The 20,779-nt window shown below is 58.6% G+C and overlaps 1 protein-coding gene across 8 annotated transcripts in view; it reads right to left on the reverse strand.

The window, feature by feature from the left end:
* The window catches only part of PTPRF (protein tyrosine phosphatase receptor type F), an 84,371-nt gene that overhangs the window by 36,482 nt on the left and 27,110 nt on the right, over nt 1-20,779 (reverse strand). For all 8 annotated transcript variants that reach the window (XM_070786701.1, XM_070786699.1, XM_070786698.1 and 5 more), the window contains exons 6-7: nt 12,359-12,547; nt 3,820-3,930 (exon numbers count right to left, since the gene is read on the reverse strand). In XM_070786701.1, the coding sequence (XP_070642802.1) occupies nt 3,820-3,930; nt 12,359-12,547 (300 nt within the window). The remainder of the gene's footprint in view (nt 1-3,819; nt 3,931-12,358; nt 12,548-20,779) is intronic.

The raw sequence follows: 20,779 nt of genomic DNA on the forward strand, positions 1-20,779 counted from the left end.
CCCACAGGTGCGCGCGGACCACGCCGCTCACAAAAGACTCAGGACTCATGGAGGACACGGGCGGACAGGGCTGGGTCCCGCCGGCAGGTGCCGGGTGCCAAAGGGCGGGACAGGGACGGGTGGGAGTGTGGCACAGGCAGGCCCCCATGCCTCACGCGCACCCCAAGGCTCAAACAGACTCACTGAGCTCAGGGCCCACCCAGCCCACAAACCCACCGAGGCACATGGGCCACTAGAACCCCGCCACCTTGAGGAAGCCCCATGCTGCGCGGCCCCAGAGTGTGAGGAAGCTGGTCTGGAGCCTGTGGGGAGAAGCCACGGAGCTGTCGCCCCGTTTACAGACAGTTGCGGCCCAGCGGCCAGGTCCCTGCAGAGAAGTGGGGAAGGGCGGGGGCAAGCAGGCCAGGCTCGGTGGAAAGCGTGGCCCCTCCCTGGTCCCTGGCAGCTGTGCGTCCTAAGAGCTAGACGAGAGAGACGCTGTGGATGGAAGGAGAGAGTGAGTCACTGGGGGAGGTAGTGGGATGGAGAGGCTGGTCCACCCGGCATGCCTGGGCCTGCTAGACCGTGGGTGGAGCTGCAGGCAACTGAGCAAAGTCAGACGAAACTGGGTGGTGCAGCCCCATGGTGTTTTCCCCGCGGCAGCAGTGGCTACTGATTGCCCAGCACTTTCTGCGTGCCCAGCACCAGGCTGGGAGCTCTACACGCACGGGCCTATGAAATGCAGCCACTTAGGGTCTGAGAGAGGGGGCCCCTAGTCTGCGGGACAGAGGAGGGGTGTGAGGTGGACACTGGAGCCAAATCCGAGGAGGAGACATGACTTCGGGCCCCATGGACGTGGCAGAAGAGAGTTAGAGATGGATGGAGACAAGAGCCAGAGTGAGGCTGTCCATCTGAAGAGTGTTTCGTAATGGTGGGGAGGAGGATTCCCCCAAGCTACACTGGGCAAGGTCTGGAGACCCTGTGAGCGGTGACCAGGGGGTGCTATTGTATCCAGTGGGTCGGTAAACACCCCAAAGTGCACAGGACAGCCCCACAGAGTGTAGGGTTACTTGGTCTCAAATGTCAATGGTGCTGAGGTTGAGAAACCCTGAGCTGGTGTCCCCACTGACCTCGATGCTAAGGTTGAGCCCAGGGCGGGCCTCCCACTGGCCTGGAGGGTGACAGGTGCCCTGTCTGGAAGGAAGCTTTACCACCGCTCTGCCGGGAAGCAGGCGGGCACAGGCCAGCACTGGGGGCTTTCTCCATGCGTGCCCACCCCCAAGAGGGGTTCAGGATACAGAGCTGGTGGCCAGCACCACAGAGGCTGTCCCAGAAAAGTAAAGGGCTGATGGGGCTCTCAGCACTGCTGGGGCAGAAAGCAGGGGCTCTGCCAAGACCATGATGAGGAGCGGGGGTGGACCCCAGATGCCAGGGTCCTAGCAGCACAGCTTAGGGTTCTGTCCTAGGGGTACAGGGCAAATCTCTCTCTGCAAAGCAGGGCGGGTACGGATTCAGGTGGGGGCCTGGCTATCAGACACGTCTTAGGGACGGACTGAGGACTGGCCCCACAGGAATGTGTGTGTGTGCCAGTAAGAGCGAGGAACAACCAAAGCGAGGCTGTTCCTATTTTAGGATTCTGAGAGGGCAGTGGCACCCTACTCCAGTACTCTTGCCTGGAAAATCCCACGGACGGAGGAGCCTGGGAGGCTGCAGTCCATGGGGTCGAGAAGAGTCGGACACGACTGAGCGACTTCACTTTCACTTTTCACTTTCATGCATTGGAGAAGGAAATGGCAACCCACTCCAGTGTTCTTGCCTGGAGAATCCCAGGGACCGGGGAGCCTGGTGGGCTGCCATCTCTGGGGTCGCACAGAGTCGGACACGACTGAAGCGACTTAGCAGCAGCAGCAGCAGCAAGTGGGGCTAGAACTAAAGGAACACCCATGTTCCCGGCCCAAAAGGCCTGTGGAAATGGGTCCGGGAAGGCAGTTCAGGAAGACCCGTGGGAGTGGGGGATGGGCCATGGCAGGAACCAGTTAAGAGTCCTGCCTGAGCCCATCACGTGCAGACAGTGAAGTTCCCACAGACAAGGAGGTAAGAGCCCCCTGATAAGAGCCCGAGCCACCAGCTACAACAGCTGAGCTCAGCTCATCCAAAGAGACCTACTGTCCCACCTCGGGCTGAGGCCAGCGTGACGGTGACTTCAGAGAACGCCGCACAGCCAAGACGGCGACGAGGAGCTCAGCCACCCCAGCTCTGGGCCTCCTGCCTCAGTATGGTGCCTGCAGCTCTGCCCGCCCCTCCTCTCCCTGGTGTAGCCACATGCAGTGAAGGACTTCACTGCTGAGGCCTCGAAACTCCACAGTCTCAACACGATGGTCTTCTGGAAGAAGTGCTAGGTCAGGCCCACACAGCAGTTGGAACAGTCTGGGTGGAGGAGGGAGGTCTCTGAGGAGAGTCATTCAGTTGCTCCTCTCAGAGGGGACTCATTAGGACCTTGTGTATTGGTCAGAAGCTCCGCTGGGGGCAGCGTGGGGGGAAGGCCGTGCAATTTCTGACATACTCATCTTGGCTATCTGGGTGACCTGCATGCTCCTGGCCTCCATGCCCTGACGCTGCTCCTTAAGACAGGCCCTGGGGCAGCTCCAGTGAGCCCTGAAGAGCAGAACACCTGAGAAGGGGACCAATGGGGACCTCCCATCCCATGCCCCCAATTCTGACGAGGCATCAGCCACTCTCTGAAGCCCCATTTGCCCATCACCTGTGGCCTCTTGGGATCTTGTGCCCTGACAGCACAGCCCCTTAATAAGCTCATGGTTGATGGCCTAATTCTCTCTGGTCTGTCTGACCACATGGCCCTGAAAGGTGGGACAGGGCACTGCGTCCGCCCTGCCCCGCGCTTGGCCTGGGCGGACAGGCAGACGACGCCCGCTGTGAAGCTGTACTAAGCACTTAGCGTGATGAAATCATCACTGCAAAGAAGCGGCATCCACTTTCCTTTAGAAATCCCCCGAGGGGAGACAGTTTCACTTTTCATGACGCCCATCTGTGAAGGAGGATTAACTGGGGGGATGGTAGAGGTAGGAGGGGTGCTAAAGGTCCCTCCTGGACACTGTGCACACAAAACCCAGAGTGTTCTCAGGAAGGCGCAGGTGGCCAGCTTTGGTTCCCCTTGGGCTATGAGCATAACAGAGACTGGACAGGCCAAAACAGCCCCAGACCCTCTCTGCTGGGCACCTGGACTTGTGAACACGTGACCCGCTTAGTCCCAGCGAGAAATACCTCAAACGCATGAGGTGCCCACCTGCAGGGGCTCAAAGCTGCCTGGGCCTCACCCCCCTACACAAGGGTCCTGGCTGATGACAAGGCACACCTGGCTCCTCCCCCAGGAAGCGCCAAGGCAAACCTGGTCAGAAGGCAGGTACACCTGGCCTGAAGCCCACCCTGCTGGGCCGGGCAGGACAGACTCAAGGACGACCAGGCAGGTGTGAATATGTTCGCACACACACACACACACACACACACACACAGTCTGCTCGAAAGGCTCTAGACTCTCGTGGGGCTCCAAGCCCATGAGGCAGGACCTATAAGAGATACAAATGCTCCCAAGAGTAGCTGTTCCCAAAGGGCCTGCGGGAGGAAGGCAAAGTCGGGTGGATGTTAGGAGCTTGCCCAGTGGGAGCTGCTGCTGCTGCTACGGCTGCTGCAGAGAGGTGAAAAGGAGGAGAGACAAGGCCCATGGCAGCCCGATGGTCCACACCAAGGTTCTGGGCAGCAAGCCCGGCTACTGCGGCTTGCTCCATTGAGTCAGGCAGAGTTGGGCACCACCTGAGTCCTTACCTCGCACATATAGGTTGGCAGGGGCCGAGTAACGAGTGCCTGCAGAGTTGGTCGCCACACACTCGTACTTGCCTTGGTCCGACTCCTCGCTGCTCTCAATCTGCAAGGCACCTGTGGGGACACAGAGACGGCGGTCTGGCCTGGAACCTGAGGAGGGGTCTCGACAACACCTGAGGCTCGGGTCGACCAGATGTGGCAGGCATCAGGGCCACACCTGGTACAGGTGCTGCTTCTGGGAAGCTCTCCCTGAGAAGCCCAGAGGCCTCCTGGACAGAACTGAAGGTCATGCTCCAGATAGCAAGCCCTCCCCACTCGAGGTCTAGCCGGGCCTGTGGGCTCAGCCAGGGGCTCCACCCCATCCCCCAACTCCACCAAGCATCTGCCACGCTCTGGCCAGTACACAGTACTGGAGCCTGTTTGCTAATGAGCATCCCCAATCAGAGCATCATGGAGCCAGGCGTGGGTGGGAGCAGCTTGGAACCCACGAGCGTGCGATGCCCTCCTCGGGCAAGACCTGAGATTCTACCGCCCACCAGAACCCACAGGAAGGAAGGGCTGGCCCTGCAGGCCTGGTGCCCAGCAGCCTCTGCTCACAGCACCCCTCCTCCCGGCCCTCACCTCCACCCCCGCCAGCCCCACCCATTCCGGCTCCTCTCCTCAGCCTGGTCCCTGCTAAAGTGCTTCGACCCACCGCGGCTCCTGCATAATTCAGGAGGCTAATGGAGGCTGCAGCTCCCACTCGGGCCAGCGCCCGAAAGGGCTGCTCTGGCCGCAGACGGACAGATAGGAGCCGGGACGTGGGGGTGGGGGTAGAAGGTGGGCGCTGAAAATGACCCTCACAGAGGGCGGGGGAAAGGGCTGGGACCAGTCCTGGCAGGTCCAGGTACCAGGTAGGGGAGGCCAAGGCGAGGGCAAGGTGGGGGGTGGCGGCGAAACCAGAACTTGGCCACCTCCAGCCCGGGCAGTAAGCGCCTAAGAACACTGCTGCTAGAGAGGGCACACCGGGCGAACCGTCGTGACAGAACACCCCAAGGCACAAGCAACACCCGCTCCCTGGAACAAGCTGACAGACAATCACACCCACGCAGGACGCTCCAACGGACAGTTAACAACCCCACAGGACACAGCCTGACAGAAACCCCTGCCTACACAGACCTACCCCTCCCAGAGCCCAGGCCGGCTGACAGTTACACCCACACAGGACGCAGACAGAACTGCCTGATCCCGCCTGACCCAATGGGACAGGAGCCACGAGGAGCTCTCGGGGCCCAGGCTCCAGGGGGCGGGGTCCCACTGCAGGTCTGAGCTGTAGCATGTAACAGCCTCTTCACCCCCAATACCTCTCTTTCATCACCCAAATGCTGGGCAGCAGGAGGGGCTATGAACACGGGAGGTGGGGAGAGCAATGCTTAGGCTCGACCCCAAAGCAGAGGGAGAAAGGGCTGGCCTGCTCTGTGGTCCTGGTCAGCCCTCCCCACCAGCATCAGGGAGCATGAGGACCCAGGACACATGCCAAATACCCAGCTCCTACGAGAACAGCCCTGACGGGCACCCAACAGGTCATGTTTATGGGATGGATGGACGCTGTCACAGAAAACGCTCATTCAAGCAGATGGGGGTCAGGCCCCTGGCCAAGGGGAGAGGGGGCTGTACGAAGGTCAGTTCAGCTGAGGGTAGAGGAGAGTCCTGGAAGCTGGTGCCACAGGTGAGAGCAGGAAGTGGTACCTGGGTGGGATCCTGGGTGGAGGAGGAGGCTCCCCTGCATTAAGAACCAGGACTGGTCAGGGGACCCCACGCAGACCCTGAGACTACTGCACACAGAAACCCCCAAGTCTGGAACCAACACCATGAGCCGGCAGTGGGGGCCTGGCCCCATCTTCTGTTCTGAAAACAGCCTGGCCCTGAACTCTGAGGGTCTAGAGGTGCCCAAGGATACTGAGAGGCGGGGAGAAAACGATGTGAATACAAACACTACAGAAGCCACCATTTTACAGGATGTCTGCTCTGGGCCAGACCATACCCAATCCTCTCCCTCTGCTCTAGTCATCATGCCCCATGAGGTGGGTCCCTGGCCTCAGCCTAAACAGGAGGAAACAGACTTTCGAGAGAGAAACTGAGTTTTCAAAGGACACGAAGTTGAGTCAAACTTGAACATGGCTCTTCGTGGATCTTTGAGTCCAGTCTGGGCTTGGAATCCCTGAATGTAGGGTCCTGCAGCATGAAAGCACAGGTCAGGGGATCGGGCTACCCAGGACCCTGTTGATTTCTGTTGGCTTTCCAGCCTCTGTGTTAGTCTTAACTGCCAGTCCTTCCCAGCGTTTGCTGGACTGAGAGATTTACAGGGGGAGCCTCACTCTACCACAGGGCTGGATGTTGAAGGGGGAGCTAGCAATGACTGAAGGCCCCAAGACCAAGGAGGTTCTTGAGATGGAAGGCAAGGCTTGGTCATGCTCCCCCACCTCATGGGAAGATTCTCCATCTCTGGCCAGCCTTGAAGACCAGGGCCCGGCTTCCCTGTAGGAGCCAGCAGAGCCCCTTCTGTCTGCGGGGCTGGCCTAGAAGGCCTGGTCGGTGGGCTTGCAGCCCCAAGGCGGGGAAGAGCCGAGTTATGTCCACAATCCAGACTTGGAATGGATGAGTCACAGGAGGGGATGGCTGAGAGTGGATGTGTGTGGTGGCCGGTGGTGCTGAGGGGCCGGAGCTGGAGATGAGGAGGCTGGAGAGGTGGGGATGGGGGAGGTGACGACGGCACGGGACGGGATGGAGTGGTGGTGACGGCGTGGCGAGGCGTGGCGTGGCGAGATGCACGGACAGCATTCTTACCTCTGATTGGTGAACCACCTGGCGAGGTAATTTGAATGCAAATAAGATCAGAGAGAAGCATTAGTACAAAAGGAAGGAAAGCCACAAAAAGCCAAATCAGATAAAATAAAACGCGAGAGAGGGCCTCAATAAATACACGGAGAAACTGAGGTCTGGCTAAGGCCGCTGCAGGTGGTATGTGAGCAAGCGCCAGCTGCGTGGAGGCGAAGCTGTGTTCCCCAGGTCACTGGCATGGCTCTGAGGAGGGGGGCAACTGAGGCTGGGTCAGAAGGGCTGGGGGGTGGCAGGAATCAGGACGGTGAGGCAGGGCTCCTGCAGACCCCACTGGCTGAGGTCAATGGAGGGGGAAAGTGAAGAGAAGAGGTGATAACCCCACCCTGCAGGGACCCCTGAAGGGTGTCCCTGAAGTGCACAAGATTGAGTAGGATTTCAAAACAGAGGACTTACCCAAAGCAAAGCATTTAAGCAGACAGAAGAAAGGGCTAAAGGGAGGGCTCACTTCAGGCCACTTCCAGACCAGCCCCCTACAAACACACACACCAGCCCCCTCCTCACCATTGGGTGGCAGATCCCTGTGAGGTCACTCAACCCTGCTGAACAGAGTGACCTGCAGAGTACCCCCAACCTGGCTGGTGAGAGGCAGAGGCCATGCCTCACACCCCTTTGCCTGCTCATTGCCTTGTAACCCTGGGAATCAGCAGCCTAGAGGGCCAGAGGCTCACCCTGCAAACACCCGGTGCGGGGCTATTATCAGGTCTAGACTGGCTCCCTCCCCAACAGCGGCCCCTCTCTCCGGCTGCCCCATCCAGAGGAGCGGGGGCCTATGGGCAGGTCCAGGTCAGCACTGTTGACCCTGCCCTTCTCTGCCCACTCCTGGGGAAGGCAGTGTGCTGGAGACAAACACTGATTACAGCTCATTGAACCTGACACCCACTGAGGAGGAATTATCCATGTCCGCAAGAATGAGGAAATAGAGGCTGAGGAACATCAAGTGCTCGAAGCCCCAGGTCACACAGCTTACGAGGTGGCAGGAACCAACCAGGGCTGGCTCACAGCCTTCCCACTGGACCAGGCTGCCTCCTGCAGACTCAGAGGCTGCAGAGAAGGCGAAGGCAGCGCTGGGCCCTGGGCAGTGTGTGAGGCACACAGAGACGGTCCAGGGAGAGTCATCTTCCCGGTGATCCTCCGGGCGTGTTTCATGGACCCTCAGGGTCCCTGAGGCCCTTTCAGGGGTCTGCAAGGTCAAAGCCATTTTCACATTACTGAGAAGCTTTTGGTCTTTTTCATTCCTGTTCTCTCATAAACATACAGGGAGTCTCCTGGAGGCATCAGGATGTGATATCACAATAGACCAAAGACAGCAGCAGACAGGAGGATCCAGCTGCCTTCTATTAAACCCCAAATTAAAGAGATTTGTAAAAGTGTAAAACAGGGCCACTCTTCTCACTGAATGCTTTTGTTTCACAAAATATAATTATTTTCCATTAAAAAAAATGTTGTTTATGTTAACACGTAATGGATTTTAAAATTATTTTAAAGTGGATTAATAAATACTTAAAATTTTCTTGGTCTTAACATCTAATATGGCAAATACTGTTAAATAATCCACACAAACAAAAGCTCTTGGAGATCCTCTGACATTTACAACCAGGGGTCCTGAGACCACAATGTCCACAGGCTGATCTACTACAGTGCAGGTCTGACATGGGAGGGGGAGAGGGAAAGGGAGGGGAAGGGGTGGCCACCTAAATGCTCCAGGGCTGGGACCCCTAGCTCTGGCCTCAGTAATCCCAAAACCGAACCTGCTGTGTGACAAGACTCTGGGCCTCTCTGGAAAGCCGTTTCCCCACCAAACTGAAAGAATTTGTCTTTTCCATTTTCCGTGATGGGTGTGGGAGACTGGAGGGTCCCTCAGACCCACACTACCCCTGAGGGGTGCCAGAGTGTTCGGATAAAAGGGACTGTTGCTGGCAGCAGGCCCTCCTGGCAGACCAGCTGGTGCTAGGACAGAATGGGGGCTGCAGCCCTCAGGCCCACCTGTCTGGGCCGGTGGGCCTCTTTCTGCAGCCAGATGCTGGCATCCAGGCTCAGGTGTCTGGCTGAGCAGCGGACAGTGTGGGCAAGTGGTCCTCCACGGTGATGGGGATGGTGGCATATACACTCAGGCCGTGGGATGAGTGCAGCACTGAGGTGTCCCAGTGGTCCTTCCGGACTTGGCAGAGTGTGGGGCCCACAGCAGTGGTCTGGAGTCCCCACCTGGTGGTCAGCCCGGTCTTGGCTCCAGTGATGCTGCCCACTCCTGACTGACTTCCACTCTCCCTGAGTTTGTGCCCATTCCTCTGGGGCCCACACCGGGTCTCAAGTTCAAATCCTTCAAGAGGCACAGGCTGTGGCAGCAGGTGACGTCACTTTGGAGAAGAAAGCACCTGTTGAGCAGGGGTCGTGCCTGGGCATACGCACTTGTCTCATGCTTTTGCTCCAGGCAGCCACGCTCTGATGCCATGTGATGGGGCTCAGTCCGCAGACACCTGAGGAGTTCTGGGTACGGTCGGGGAGGGCCTGAGGTTCGGAGAAGACGAGGCTGTGGCGCTCTGGGGCCCTGGCAGGGCCCAGCCTCTCCCCAGGCCCCAGTTTAGTCAGATGCGATAGTAGAAGGCCCTAGATGCAGTCCCAGGGGATATCCCCAGCCTCGGATCTCCACGTGATCCCGGGTGGGTGACTCCCTAACTCGCCTGTAAAGCAGGCCTGATAATCACAAACTGCCCTACTTCTCATGGTTGCAAGAGAGTCAAGTGCAACCAAAGGCAGAAAAGCACTTTGTAAACGGTTGGTGATGCGTAAACTGTGAGGTCCCTGTAAAAGCTGAGTGCTCGGGGCTATTCCACTCCATCAGGGACGCCCCTGTCAGATGTGCCCGGCACAGTTCCACACCCTTCTAAATCGTACAGGCCAGGGGCATCAGCTACTGGGTCAAGGGTCAGGACCAGGGTCAGGCAGTGATGGAAAGAGTCTGATTATTGAGCAAGTGGGATGACTGAGGCCCCCTCAGATGCCATCCCAGAAGCTGGATCCTGGGCCATTACCCTTAGGTCACCGCTTTCAGGTGGCAGGAAAGGTCAAACAAGAAAGGTTTCCCCGGACCTGAGAAGCAGGTCTGCAAGGACAGGGCCCAAAATCAGTAAAACGTTTATCCTCAGGGCTCAGAGATATCTGTCCTAGAGCTGGGCTTGTGCTGGTCACCTGCCAGGCCCTTGCAGGCGGGAGCCAACCCCAGGCCCTCCCTGCAGAACACCCAGCCTAAGTGACCAGAGCTGGAGCCAGATGGTGACAACACATAGCAAGGGGAGTCCCAAAGGAGTGGGCCTCAGGCAGAGAAGGGGGGCTTCACGTTCTAGTGAATGTGAGCAGAGGGTGAGGATGTGGTTGGGGGACTCGGTACAAATTGGGGAGTGACTGGAGCTACAAAGAGCCCCATTCACAGAACCCTCATCACAGGCCAGTCAACTATAGCTCTCACTGCCACTGCCTCACTTAATCCTCACTGTAACTCCTTTTTAAAGATGAGAAACTGAAGCTCAAAGTTAAATAACTTCAGTGAGGCCAAGAAGCTAGTGGGTGAAGCCAGGACCTGATGAGAAGAAGCTAGAGATGTGAGCTGGGGAAGAGTGAGAAGGGCTGTGTGTGCCTGTTCAGGAGTGTGCACGTGACCACGGAGGCAACGAGATGCCACCGAGGCCATCAGAGCATACGGGGCACAGACAGGAAACTCTGCCAGTGCTGCAGGACGGATTCAAGGGGAGAGCTTGGAAAGCAGTGTCCAGTGACCTGGGATACGGGAGGAGAAAAGAGGACCAACGTGAAAGCCATGTGGGTGACCAATCAAGAGGGTTAGGGAGCTCCTTATATGGAGCAGGAGTTCCGGGTTAGAGGGGCTGCCACTCACAGAGAGAGGGTCAGTGGAAGCAGGGCACCACTGTTCGGAAAGGAGTTAGCACCCTTCACGGTCAGGGTAACACCCAGAAGCCACAGGGCTTTTTTTAGTCTAGGACTCCAGCAGGATGTTTGGGTTAGAATGACAGAACAGGGACTCGCAGGCGTGGAGACAGATGGAACCTGAAGCTACAGGGGTGGGTAAGCCGGCTGGGGGAAGAGCTCTGTCTACGGGGCAAGAGCAGGGCTCACGCGCTCCCTGCCCGGAGGAATGAGCAGACCGGGCTGCCGAGCAGAGAAGGGGCGCTTGGAAAAGAGGGAAGCCGGGGCAACCGGGGAGCGAGTGGGTTGAGAGGGAGGCAGGGTGGCTGCTGAGAGGCTGAGGAGGCCAGTGAGCAGCATACCACGCACGAGCTGACTCATGGGGCCGTGAATGGGTGGCACCAAGCCCGGCACACAGCAGGCGCCACATAAATACTTAACAAACGGAACACGCGAGACGGCGTGCCTTCCCGGAACTGCTGCCACAGACAGTGCCGGGCGGAGGCCAGGCCTGCAGGGAGGACCATCTGGTTGCTTGGGGAGCCTGCCTGGGGGCTGCAGGGACACGCAGAGGAGCCGAACCGTGGCAGCCGCTGTGCCACACTGGGCAGCGGCCGCGAACGCTGGCGGCCTGTTTCCTGCCTTGATTATGGCTGTTTTAATTAACTGCGCTACAGCTGCCTCCATCTTGTTGAGTTTTAATTAAATTAAATGAGCTAACACTTCGTAGGCTGTCTCAGGCGGCCGCAGCTGGGACCAGAATCCTGCCCCTGCTGGGTGGTTCATCCCTTCCTCCTTCCCTGGGCACCATGGGGGCGCCCACCCGGCAGGAGCTGGTGTGGAGGGGCTGGCACCCCAGGGGGTGACACGACACCTCTGTAGCCAGCAAGGCTCTGAGAGGGGTTAGGGTTATGACCTCCTTTGCAGTGTTGACACCGCAGCTGATGGGTACGTTGGTGCTGGCCACCCGGCCCGAGCCTACCATCCCACAGCTGGCAGGAGGGCTCCTGGACTGAGGTTGACCAGCCCAGCCTGCACTGGCGGCAGATGCAGAGCTGCAGCCAAGCTGATTCCAAGGCTCCCTTCCCACAAAAACGGAATCAATTATCCTGGCGGGAGCCTCGCAGGCAGATCGATCGACGGGGCGACACCTCCCGCCCGGTTTCAAGGCAGTATCCTTGCTCACAGGGCTCCAAGCTGGCTCGACTGAGACATCCAGAGGAGACGGGTGGCCCGGGTGGCCGAAGGATGGCTGAACATCCCCCTGGCTGCAAGCCTCTGAGGTCCAGCCTTTGGAAGCCTGATGAATCAGACATCTTTGGCCTCTTTCCCTGCCGTCCAGAGAAGCACAGAGAAGCACTGTCCGGGCCCCTCTCTCAGGCCAGGCTCCAGGGAAGGTGGAGGATGAATGCCCACAGAGCACCTTTGCAGAGCCCAACACAGGCTGGGAAAGACACTCGTACCTCCAGGTGCAGAGGCGGGCTGTAGTGTGGAGTCGGACAGTCCCAGGAAGGTGAAGGAATCACTGATGAGCAGCCCTCGCTGCCAAGCTCTCTTCCTGGGCAGCTCAGGTGGGCCTACAGCAGTATCTGGCCCACCCACCAGGTACCCTCTGCTCAGCCCTGGAAGGTCAACCCAGGCCAAGGCCTCCCATAGCTCCCAGGCCCAAGAGAGAAGCGCTGGGGTCCAGCCCAGCACTTTTCCTGAAGTCTGCGCGGCCCCTCGACCCTAGCCCTCTGCTCACCTGAACGCAGTTGCTTGATGCGGCCGTTGCTCGCGGCGGGGTCCACAGGGAGGAAGTCCTTGAACCAAGAGATCTCAGGGTCTGGATTCCCGCCTGCTGCACACAGCATAGTGGCCGTGCGGGCCTTCTCCACCACCTTCAGCTGAGGCCCCATGTCGATGGAGGGGAACCCAAGGGGCAGCTGTTCCTCTGCAGACAGAGAGCAGATGTGCATGTTAGGGTTGGCACTGCCTGCCGGATGGGACCGTCATGATTCCCAGGGTGGCTGTGACCCTTGGCTCCTCTCTTTTCTGCATTCTAAGTACGACACCTGCCCTGACGTGAGGAACCAGAGTCTGGAGCCCTACTACCCAGCTGTGCCCTTCATGGGGTCAGCGAGCTGCCAGGGAGCCCACCGTGTCCCGCCAGGGAGTTTACAGGTCTGAGAAGTAGGCCTCAGACTGCAGACATGAGTACTTACCTCTCCAGGCCCTGGGAAAATAAGTTTTGAGCCTCTCCTGGCCACAGAAGCATGTGCTTCATGGACACTGGGCTGTAGGGGGCCCATGGCTCCCACAGTGGCATCGCCAGCCACAACTCAGCCCAGAGGCTCCCTGTGCCATCCAGTCCCCACCCTCTTGTGTGCGTGGGTAGTGTCCTTTCTGCTGCCTGCATCCAGCCTTCAGCTCCACCAGGGGCAGAGCCCCATGTCACCGCCTGGGTTCTGGCCCTGACTCTGGGCACCCTTTGCCTTACCAATGACCCATCTTCAATCCCTGGTGCCCACCCTGAACCTCCTTCCTTACTCAGTCCTGACCCTGGAGGCCATGGTCAGGCCTGGGAACCCAGGTCTGAGCATGTGGAGGCTGAAGAGATTTAAAAAAGGGAAAAAAAAAAAAAAAAAGCCCTGTGAGGACATCAAAAGTTGATGAGGGAAGCAAAACTCCTTGGCTACTGCTTTCTCCCAGCTTGCCAGTGGTTGGGGGCTCACAGAGCAGTCATGTCCACAGGAGCAACAGGCATGGACCGCAGCAGCACACCCCTACTCCCACTGCACACGGACTCCTGCATTAGTCCTGAGGGACCCAGACAGGGGCAAGGCTGCCCACTCCCCACCCTTGGGAGCACATGGGGCTGAACACAGACTCTGGACAAGTGCAGACCAAGTAGAGCTCCCGCCTCCATCACTAACTAGCTCTGCGACCTGGGAGTGTTACTAATCCTCTCCCTTTATCCATTTTTATCTATTAACAAGGTTCAAGTGCCCTCCTTATAAAGTCATCGTGAAAACTACATCTAATGATGCACATAACGTGCTGGAAAGTATCGGACAAAGAATCAGAACCCAAGGACTACTGGCTGACATTATTATAATAGCAAGGGCTGGGCCACTAGGGCAGGCAAGTACCAAGACTTGGGCCTGGGGCCCCCTTCCTGTCTGGTGAGAGGCGCCCCTTGCCAGGAGCAAACCACAGAGTGAGTGTGGCGGTTCGGCAGAGCCTCTCCACCAGTGTGGATGCCGGGCTGCACACCCAGTAGGGGAATGGGAACCCTGTCCTTTGTCAGTTTCTTGATAGAGGAGCGGGGCCCCGTGGTTGGGGAGGCCAGCACCACACCCATCTCCCTCCCGCAGGCCCAGCTCGAGTGTGCGGGGATGTTTGCTGAGGTCAGCTCCCATGCCAGGGAAAAGGCAAGTGGCATCCTCAGAAAGGAGGAAGGTAGAGGCTGGCAGGGCTGGTCCCCCCAGAGACCCAGGAGAAGTGACTGGTGGGCAGGCAGGAGAGGAAGCTGGAGGAGCCCCAGCAGGCAAGGGCAAGACATTTCTCTCTCTGCTGCCACACCCCAGGGGGCGCTCTGCCAAGGCTCCAGCTGCCTAAGCATCCCTAAGGGACTGTGACCCTGTCGGGAGAAGGGGCAGGGACCAGTAGGAGTCACCTCCCCAGCTTCTCTAGGTAGCTGGCAGAACATCTCCCCACCTGCAGCCCTATAAATTCCAGACATGAATCCAGCGTCTGTTTGGCTGTAAATATGATGCCACAGCATCCTGACTTTTAGCTCTGATTTTTAAAAGGAAAATGTTAACCGTGGCAAGAAAAGGGAGGATGGAAATGAAAGCAGGACTTGGGATGCACCCAGCAGGGAAACAGCTTCCTTTGGTCCTGCCGCCACTAGCTTTTCCAGGAAGGCCCAGGCAGAGCTCCATCCACTTCCACCCTTCCTGGACTCCCCAACAGCCAGGGGACACTCTGGGCTGTTGGAGCCATCCCAGCCCACTGGGGCACCAGTCTAGTTCTTCCCAGGCCTCAATTCTACCTGCTCAGCCCTCCTGAGCAGTGGAGTGGTAGCGAGGCAGGGCCTGCCAGAGTTAGGGCCCAGGAGTCAGTGGGCCTCCATCTCTACCCACAAGGTGCTGATCAAGGAGAAGGGAAGAAGTACATACATCTGCAGCCCTGTGTCCTGGGAATGTATTCTGAATTCCTAACACGGGGAAAGTCTTTGGGATCGTGCCAAATTAAGGACAATTAATTTTCCTCCCTCAATTATCGTGCCCTCAATGGCTCCGTCCTTGGCTCAGATCATCCCTGAGGCATAGCCGCCAGAGCCTAAAACCGGCATGTGTGAAGAGTCCATAAAACAGCGGGACCCAAAAGCCAGTCCCTTGTGCCAACTAGGCTTCCAGGCACAAGTCGGAAGGCTGCAGTTCTGCACCTTGGTGGGGGGAGCGTGTCTCACAGGAGGACTCCAGCCCTTCAGGAATGACCTGCTGTTGGCTCTTCCTTCCACACTCACTTGGTGGAGCACCCCCACCCCCAGGCACATTCAAATATAGCCAAGGACAGCAGCCACTTACTGACACCTGTGCCCGTCTGGCCAAGCTGAGTCCTGGGCAGGCTGGTGTACACTGACCGACCATCAGACTGTCACGTTTATCCTCTTCACATAACCCCTGTACCTTGAACCGCAGGAGCTTGGGGTCACTGTACCCTGAACCACTCACGCTAAGGACCAGGGCAAATTCCTCCTCAGGCTGGCATCACATGATCACTTCAAACCCATCAACAACGGGGAAAACAGAGGCCCAGGTAGAGGGATAAAGGTCAGGTTTATGGAGCACTTCCTAGTTCCAGATAATGCATTAAAATGCCTTACAAACTGATCTAATCTTTACTGAAACTGTAAAGTATATGAGCAAATGGAGGCGCAGAGAGATCCAGGAACCTGCCAAGGCCACAGAGTTAAATCGAGGTGGGGCTGGGATGAGACCAGGTGGTGGGACCCCACATTGGGCAGGGTGTGGGCGCTGGGCTCGGGATGGCCCTGCGGGAGCCAGCCACCATCCTGCTCCCATACCACGCCCTCTGCTGGCTGGGCTTCTGGCTGGGCGCTCCATCGCAGACCCCTGCACACAACGCCGCCGCGTTTTTTTTTCTGCAAAACGAACACGACTGCTCCACACACGGCCACCCGCCGGCACGCACCACTTTCCAACACCGGCACAGACTGGTCACGCCGAGTCCGCTCAAAATCCATCCTGAGGGCGGCGGGGCTGCGCAGCGCCGCGGGAGGAAGGGTCCCTCCCCACTCCAGACCTCCTGGTAACTATGGCAACGGCGGAGAGCCGGCGCCTCGGCGGAAAGGCGGCGCTTGCGAGTCCAAGCGGTGCGCGCATCCGCGGTCCGAGCCGCTGCGACCCCTCCCGCCCCTCCTGAGCTGAGTCACAACACCCCTACTCAAGACCCTACTCCCCAACTCTAGGGAGCCCAGATTCCTTCCCGCTCAATCGACGCCTAGCTGGGGGCTGCCCCCTCAGTGCGCACAGAGCGGAGAGGTCCCCACATCTGCCCCTGGCCAGGTTTTTGCAGTGTGTCCCTCTGAGGCAAAGGTCGGTCCATCCTCTGATAAAAGGGTCCCCGCGAAGAAAAGAAAAACCCGTGGGGACTTTAGTGGACCTCAGAGGTACTGGGAAGCCTCTACAGCTCTTTGTGTATTCTGCCTGCATGCAGTTAGGGCGCACACATTCCCAGGGTCTGCCCACAGATCTGTGTACCTGGGTTGGGGACACACGTGTGCATATACACTGGTCTTTAGATACTGCAGTGGGAACCCTGATTTCTTCTCTGCCATCCTCACTGGGCAGAGAAAGGGTGCGGGGGCCGAGGGGTGGGTGTTTGGAGCCTAAGGCTCAGACAGGGACAAGAGCTTGGCCCAGGTCCCCACAGCAGGAATGCAGTTGGATCAGTGCTATCTTGGTGGCTTCCTGAAGGAGGAGGGAAATGCAGAAGTAGGGAACACTTGAGCATGAGCAGCCAGGGAGAGCTCTTTGGGGGGAGGGAGGGAGGGGCTGCCCGAGTTAGGGCTGGGGGAGGGGAGGGAGACAGTGGGAAGGTGAGGCTGGTTGGAGCTGAGGCCTGATGGATGAGGCTAGGGTGGGGGTGGACAGGGGATCAGCCTAGGCCAGTGGGGGAGGGAGGCTGCTGCCGCCCCCTACAAAGCACACACAGGTCTCTTTGTCCAGCTCAGCTCGGGATGCCTGAGGCGGAGTCTGGGCCAGAGGGAGGGGGCTGCACCAGGGAGGCGGACAGATGGAGACGCCTCGCGGGGTCCCGGAGCGGCGGCACCGTCTGTCAGCAGGAACTCCTCACTCGTGTTTACCCAGCTTCCTGGCGTCTCTGTGCGCACGCAGGCACGCACACACACACACACACTTACACCGGCTGCCTGGGGTGTACCGTCTGTAGGCCTGACCCCCTTCCCGGTGCCTGAGTGTTGGACCTGGCCTCACCTCTTCGCTGAACGCAGACACCTAGATCCATGCACAACCAGGGCCCCACAGAGAGATACATGGAGAGAGACAGGTGCAAAAATAGAAACCTCCATGTGCGTGCGGAGGGGCACCTGCAGCGACAAGCACCTGTGGAAACAGACGCACGCAAGCAGAGCCAGTGGGAGGGCACGCAGAGACGCGGAAACACACATGTGCAGACATGCAGAGCAACACGGATGCTGACGTGGCGAGTCCCCTGGAGACGCCTGTGGGGCCAGAGCCGGGAACCGCAGACGTGTGGAGACGCACGAGGGGACCTGGTGGGTAGCGAGGCTGCTGGCTCCCCCAGCCCACCCGCACTCTAAGGGAGCCAAGGCCACCTCAGGCCCTGTCCCTGAGGCAGCCCCATCCTTAGCAAGGTCAAGGTCAGGACACCCCTGAGCAAGCGTGAAGGGCCCCTTGGACCTGCAGGCTCCCACCCTTTCCAGAGCCCCACCCCTCCCCCAGGCTGCCAGGCAGTCAGGGAGGCCTGGGGAGCCTTGGGCTCCCTTCGCAGCTTTCAGTCTTCATTTTCAGCTTTTTCTAAGAGAAAACTCCCACCTCTTCCAGCACTCAGATTTCATCAAACTTGGCATCTTAAAAGCCTGTTTTGTTTTTGAATCTGAGCTGTTTGGGGCCTGTCGCCGAGAACAGCCAAGCAGGCGAGGCCTCCCCCTCCCAATCCCCTCCTCCCCAGGACTTCCCTGGCGCCTCCTAGGGCTCTACTCAACCTGGCTGGTGAGGCCTCCCAGCCGCACGCCACCAGGTGACCCCGGGGGCTGGCCCCAGGTCTGCACCCTCCACATTCCAGCTTCTGGGGTCTGACCCACGCTGAACCCTCCTCCCAGGGTTCCCAACTCAGTCCTACTCCAGGACCATTCTCTCGGTCCCTTTACCCCAACTAGGTTCCGGCCCGGGCCCTCCAGACCACTGAGAACCTCCCTCTTGCTCTTCAGGTCCCTGCAGCCCAGCTGCCACCCCCATGGCTTGACACCAGCGTGCTCACCAAGGTCAACCACGACTCCATGGAGCTAAGTCCAGAGGCCACGTCTCAGCAGTCATCTTGCCCGACCTCTCGACAGCACCCCTCCCTGTTCCTTCAGATTCTTTTCTCTTGACTTCCAGGGACTCACCCCTATAGGAAGACCTAGCGTCTGGGGCTCCATCCAGGCCCTCTTCCTGTCCTCTGGCTCCCTAAGACTTGCCATTTCTCTCCCCCCTATCTCCAGCTGTCCCTCAGAGTGCCAGGCAAAATCTGAACAAGGCCTCCTTGACACCCCTCCCCAGGATGCCTACACATACCTACTACAACAGATTTCTAAGTGGACTCATCAACTTGCCCCTCAAACGGGTCCTCCTCTCATACCTGAACCTGAGCAAATAGCACTGCCATCTACATGGCCCGGAGCCAGCAATCCCGAGTCACCCGCCTCCCCAAGTCCCACAGGCAAGCTTTCTAAACTGCATGGAACCCAGTCTCCCTTCCTCCTCTACGCACTGCCTGGGTCTGGGCCACTGCCACCTCTTGCCTGGGCCGCTGCCCTGACCTCTCACTGGTCTTCCAGTGCCCGCCTCTGCACCCTCAGGGACCTTTCTGAAGCACGCATTTTATCAGGCATTCCCCTGATTAAAATCCTCTCTCCCCTGGCAACCAGAGGCAGGGGACACCTCATCAGGGGTGGAGGATGTGCACACAGAGGGGCATTTAAAACCTCCAAGCTGGCTAGCTGTTCCCAGAGTTGCCGGTTCTGCTGCGGTCCTGAGGCTGGGGCAAGGGCTGTAGGCGAGGGGGCCACGCACACAGCAGGGCCCTGTAAATACCTGTGACTGCAGGGGTGGGAGGGGCAGGCTGGGCACAGAGAAGGCATCCAGTGTCTGTGGCTAACAGAAGAGGCAGGCTTACTGCCCACCCCACAGGAGGAACCATTCAGAAAGGGATCCACTTGGGCCCCAAGATAGATCAGAAGATAGATCAGAACTAGAAAGAAGTGAGGGAACCCAGATACCAAGAAACCTAGAATCTTCTCTAGGTTTCTTCTTCCCTAGATCTTCAAGACCTTCCTGGCAATGCCCACCTACCGACACCTCTCCCACTCCTACGTCTGGGGCTCAGATCTCTCCAGGGAATGGCTGCAAAGCCTCATATCTGTGTAGTCCTGAATGTGACTATGGTCACAGCAGGGCTGGAGGGACAGGTCACAGATTCCACAGTCATGGGGCCAGAAGCACTTAGGTAATGCCTCAGCTGTGAGGGAAGGGGCAGAAGCTGGCCTGGGTTCTAGGTGCTAGGTTCTAGGGGCCTTTTCTATGTCTTCTGTGGATGCAAATCAGGGAGGTGATGGGCCCAGCTTCCTCAAAACAAGCCCGTTACCTGGACACGTACGCAGGCAACAGGAAAGGGGCATGGTGGGCCTCTGCCTGTGATAGCCCTTTACCCAAACGCCCCACCCCCTCATCAGCCCTGGGTCAGGGACACGGAGGAGGGTGGGGCAGGGAGAGCTGACTCCCTGGGGAAATGCCCACCCACCCTGAAAACACGAGCTTCTGTACTGGCCATGCTCCGGGTGCAGCCAGCCCAGGATGGCAGGCCAGGGTTGTATGCTGTTCATCAGTCCTCATCTTCAAAGGGGCTTGGCATGGGGCTCAAGAGGGCCTCATCATCCCACAGTCCCCAGACTAGGGCCAAAACCACGGCCAAGCCTGGGGGTCCAGGCCCAGCACTGACTGCCGACCTCCTGCCACCAGTCACTACCCCACAGGCCTGACAGCAGGCCTCCCCCAGAGCCTATCCCCAACGAAGAGGGCAAGACCAGGCACGCCATGCGGGCACCTGGATTCCTGGGCCTCTGTGACCTGGAGTGGTGTGGTCCTGGTCAGCCACCAGCAGACAGCAAGGCCAGGTGGGAACAGGAGAGAGGGAGCCGGGGCTCAGTGGGGGAAGGAGACGAAGAGGAGAGAGTCCCAAGGCCTGGGTAGGATCCCTCCCTGGTGCCCCTCGCCCTGGCCTGCTGAAGGATAGTTTCTCAGGCACTGACAACAGCTCAGGCTGACCACTCTGCCCCACATCCATCTCTGTCTAGCTGCCCTGGCCGGCCACCAGCCTTGAGCAGGGATCCTGTGGGGTCCTGGAGGCAATGAGTCCAACATCTCTGGCCTCCTGCAGCACCAGACTAACTGCACACACTGGGCCCAGGCTGCTTGCTGCACACCCCTTCCCCCGCTGTACACAACAGCCCATAACATGCACACCACCTGCTGTTCAGCCCGCACCCCATATAAACACTGTCTGATGCACACACGGCATGACGTACACCACCTGCTGTATACACCACACCGCATACACACTGCCTGATGCACGTACGCACAAGCACACGCACGCGTGCACACACACACAGTTGGATGCACAGCCCCCGTTTTCTATACAACCCGTAAGGCACACACAGCCCATAAGACTGTAACACCACATCACACACCTCACACACACAGCCTTCCAGAGAGCGCACAGGGCACACACGCCACCACACGGGTGCGTGTTGTCTGCTGTCTCCATGACCACAAGCAAATGCTGCCTCTTGCGCTCTGAGTCCGCCAAGCCAAGCCCTCCAAGACAAGTCAGGATGGCTCATGTCTGCTCCTTG

This window comes from Bos indicus, chromosome 3 (assembly GCF_029378745.1).
Source record: "Bos indicus isolate NIAB-ARS_2022 breed Sahiwal x Tharparkar chromosome 3, NIAB-ARS_B.indTharparkar_mat_pri_1.0, whole genome shotgun sequence".
NCBI lineage: Eukaryota > Metazoa > Chordata > Mammalia > Artiodactyla > Bovidae > Bos > Bos indicus.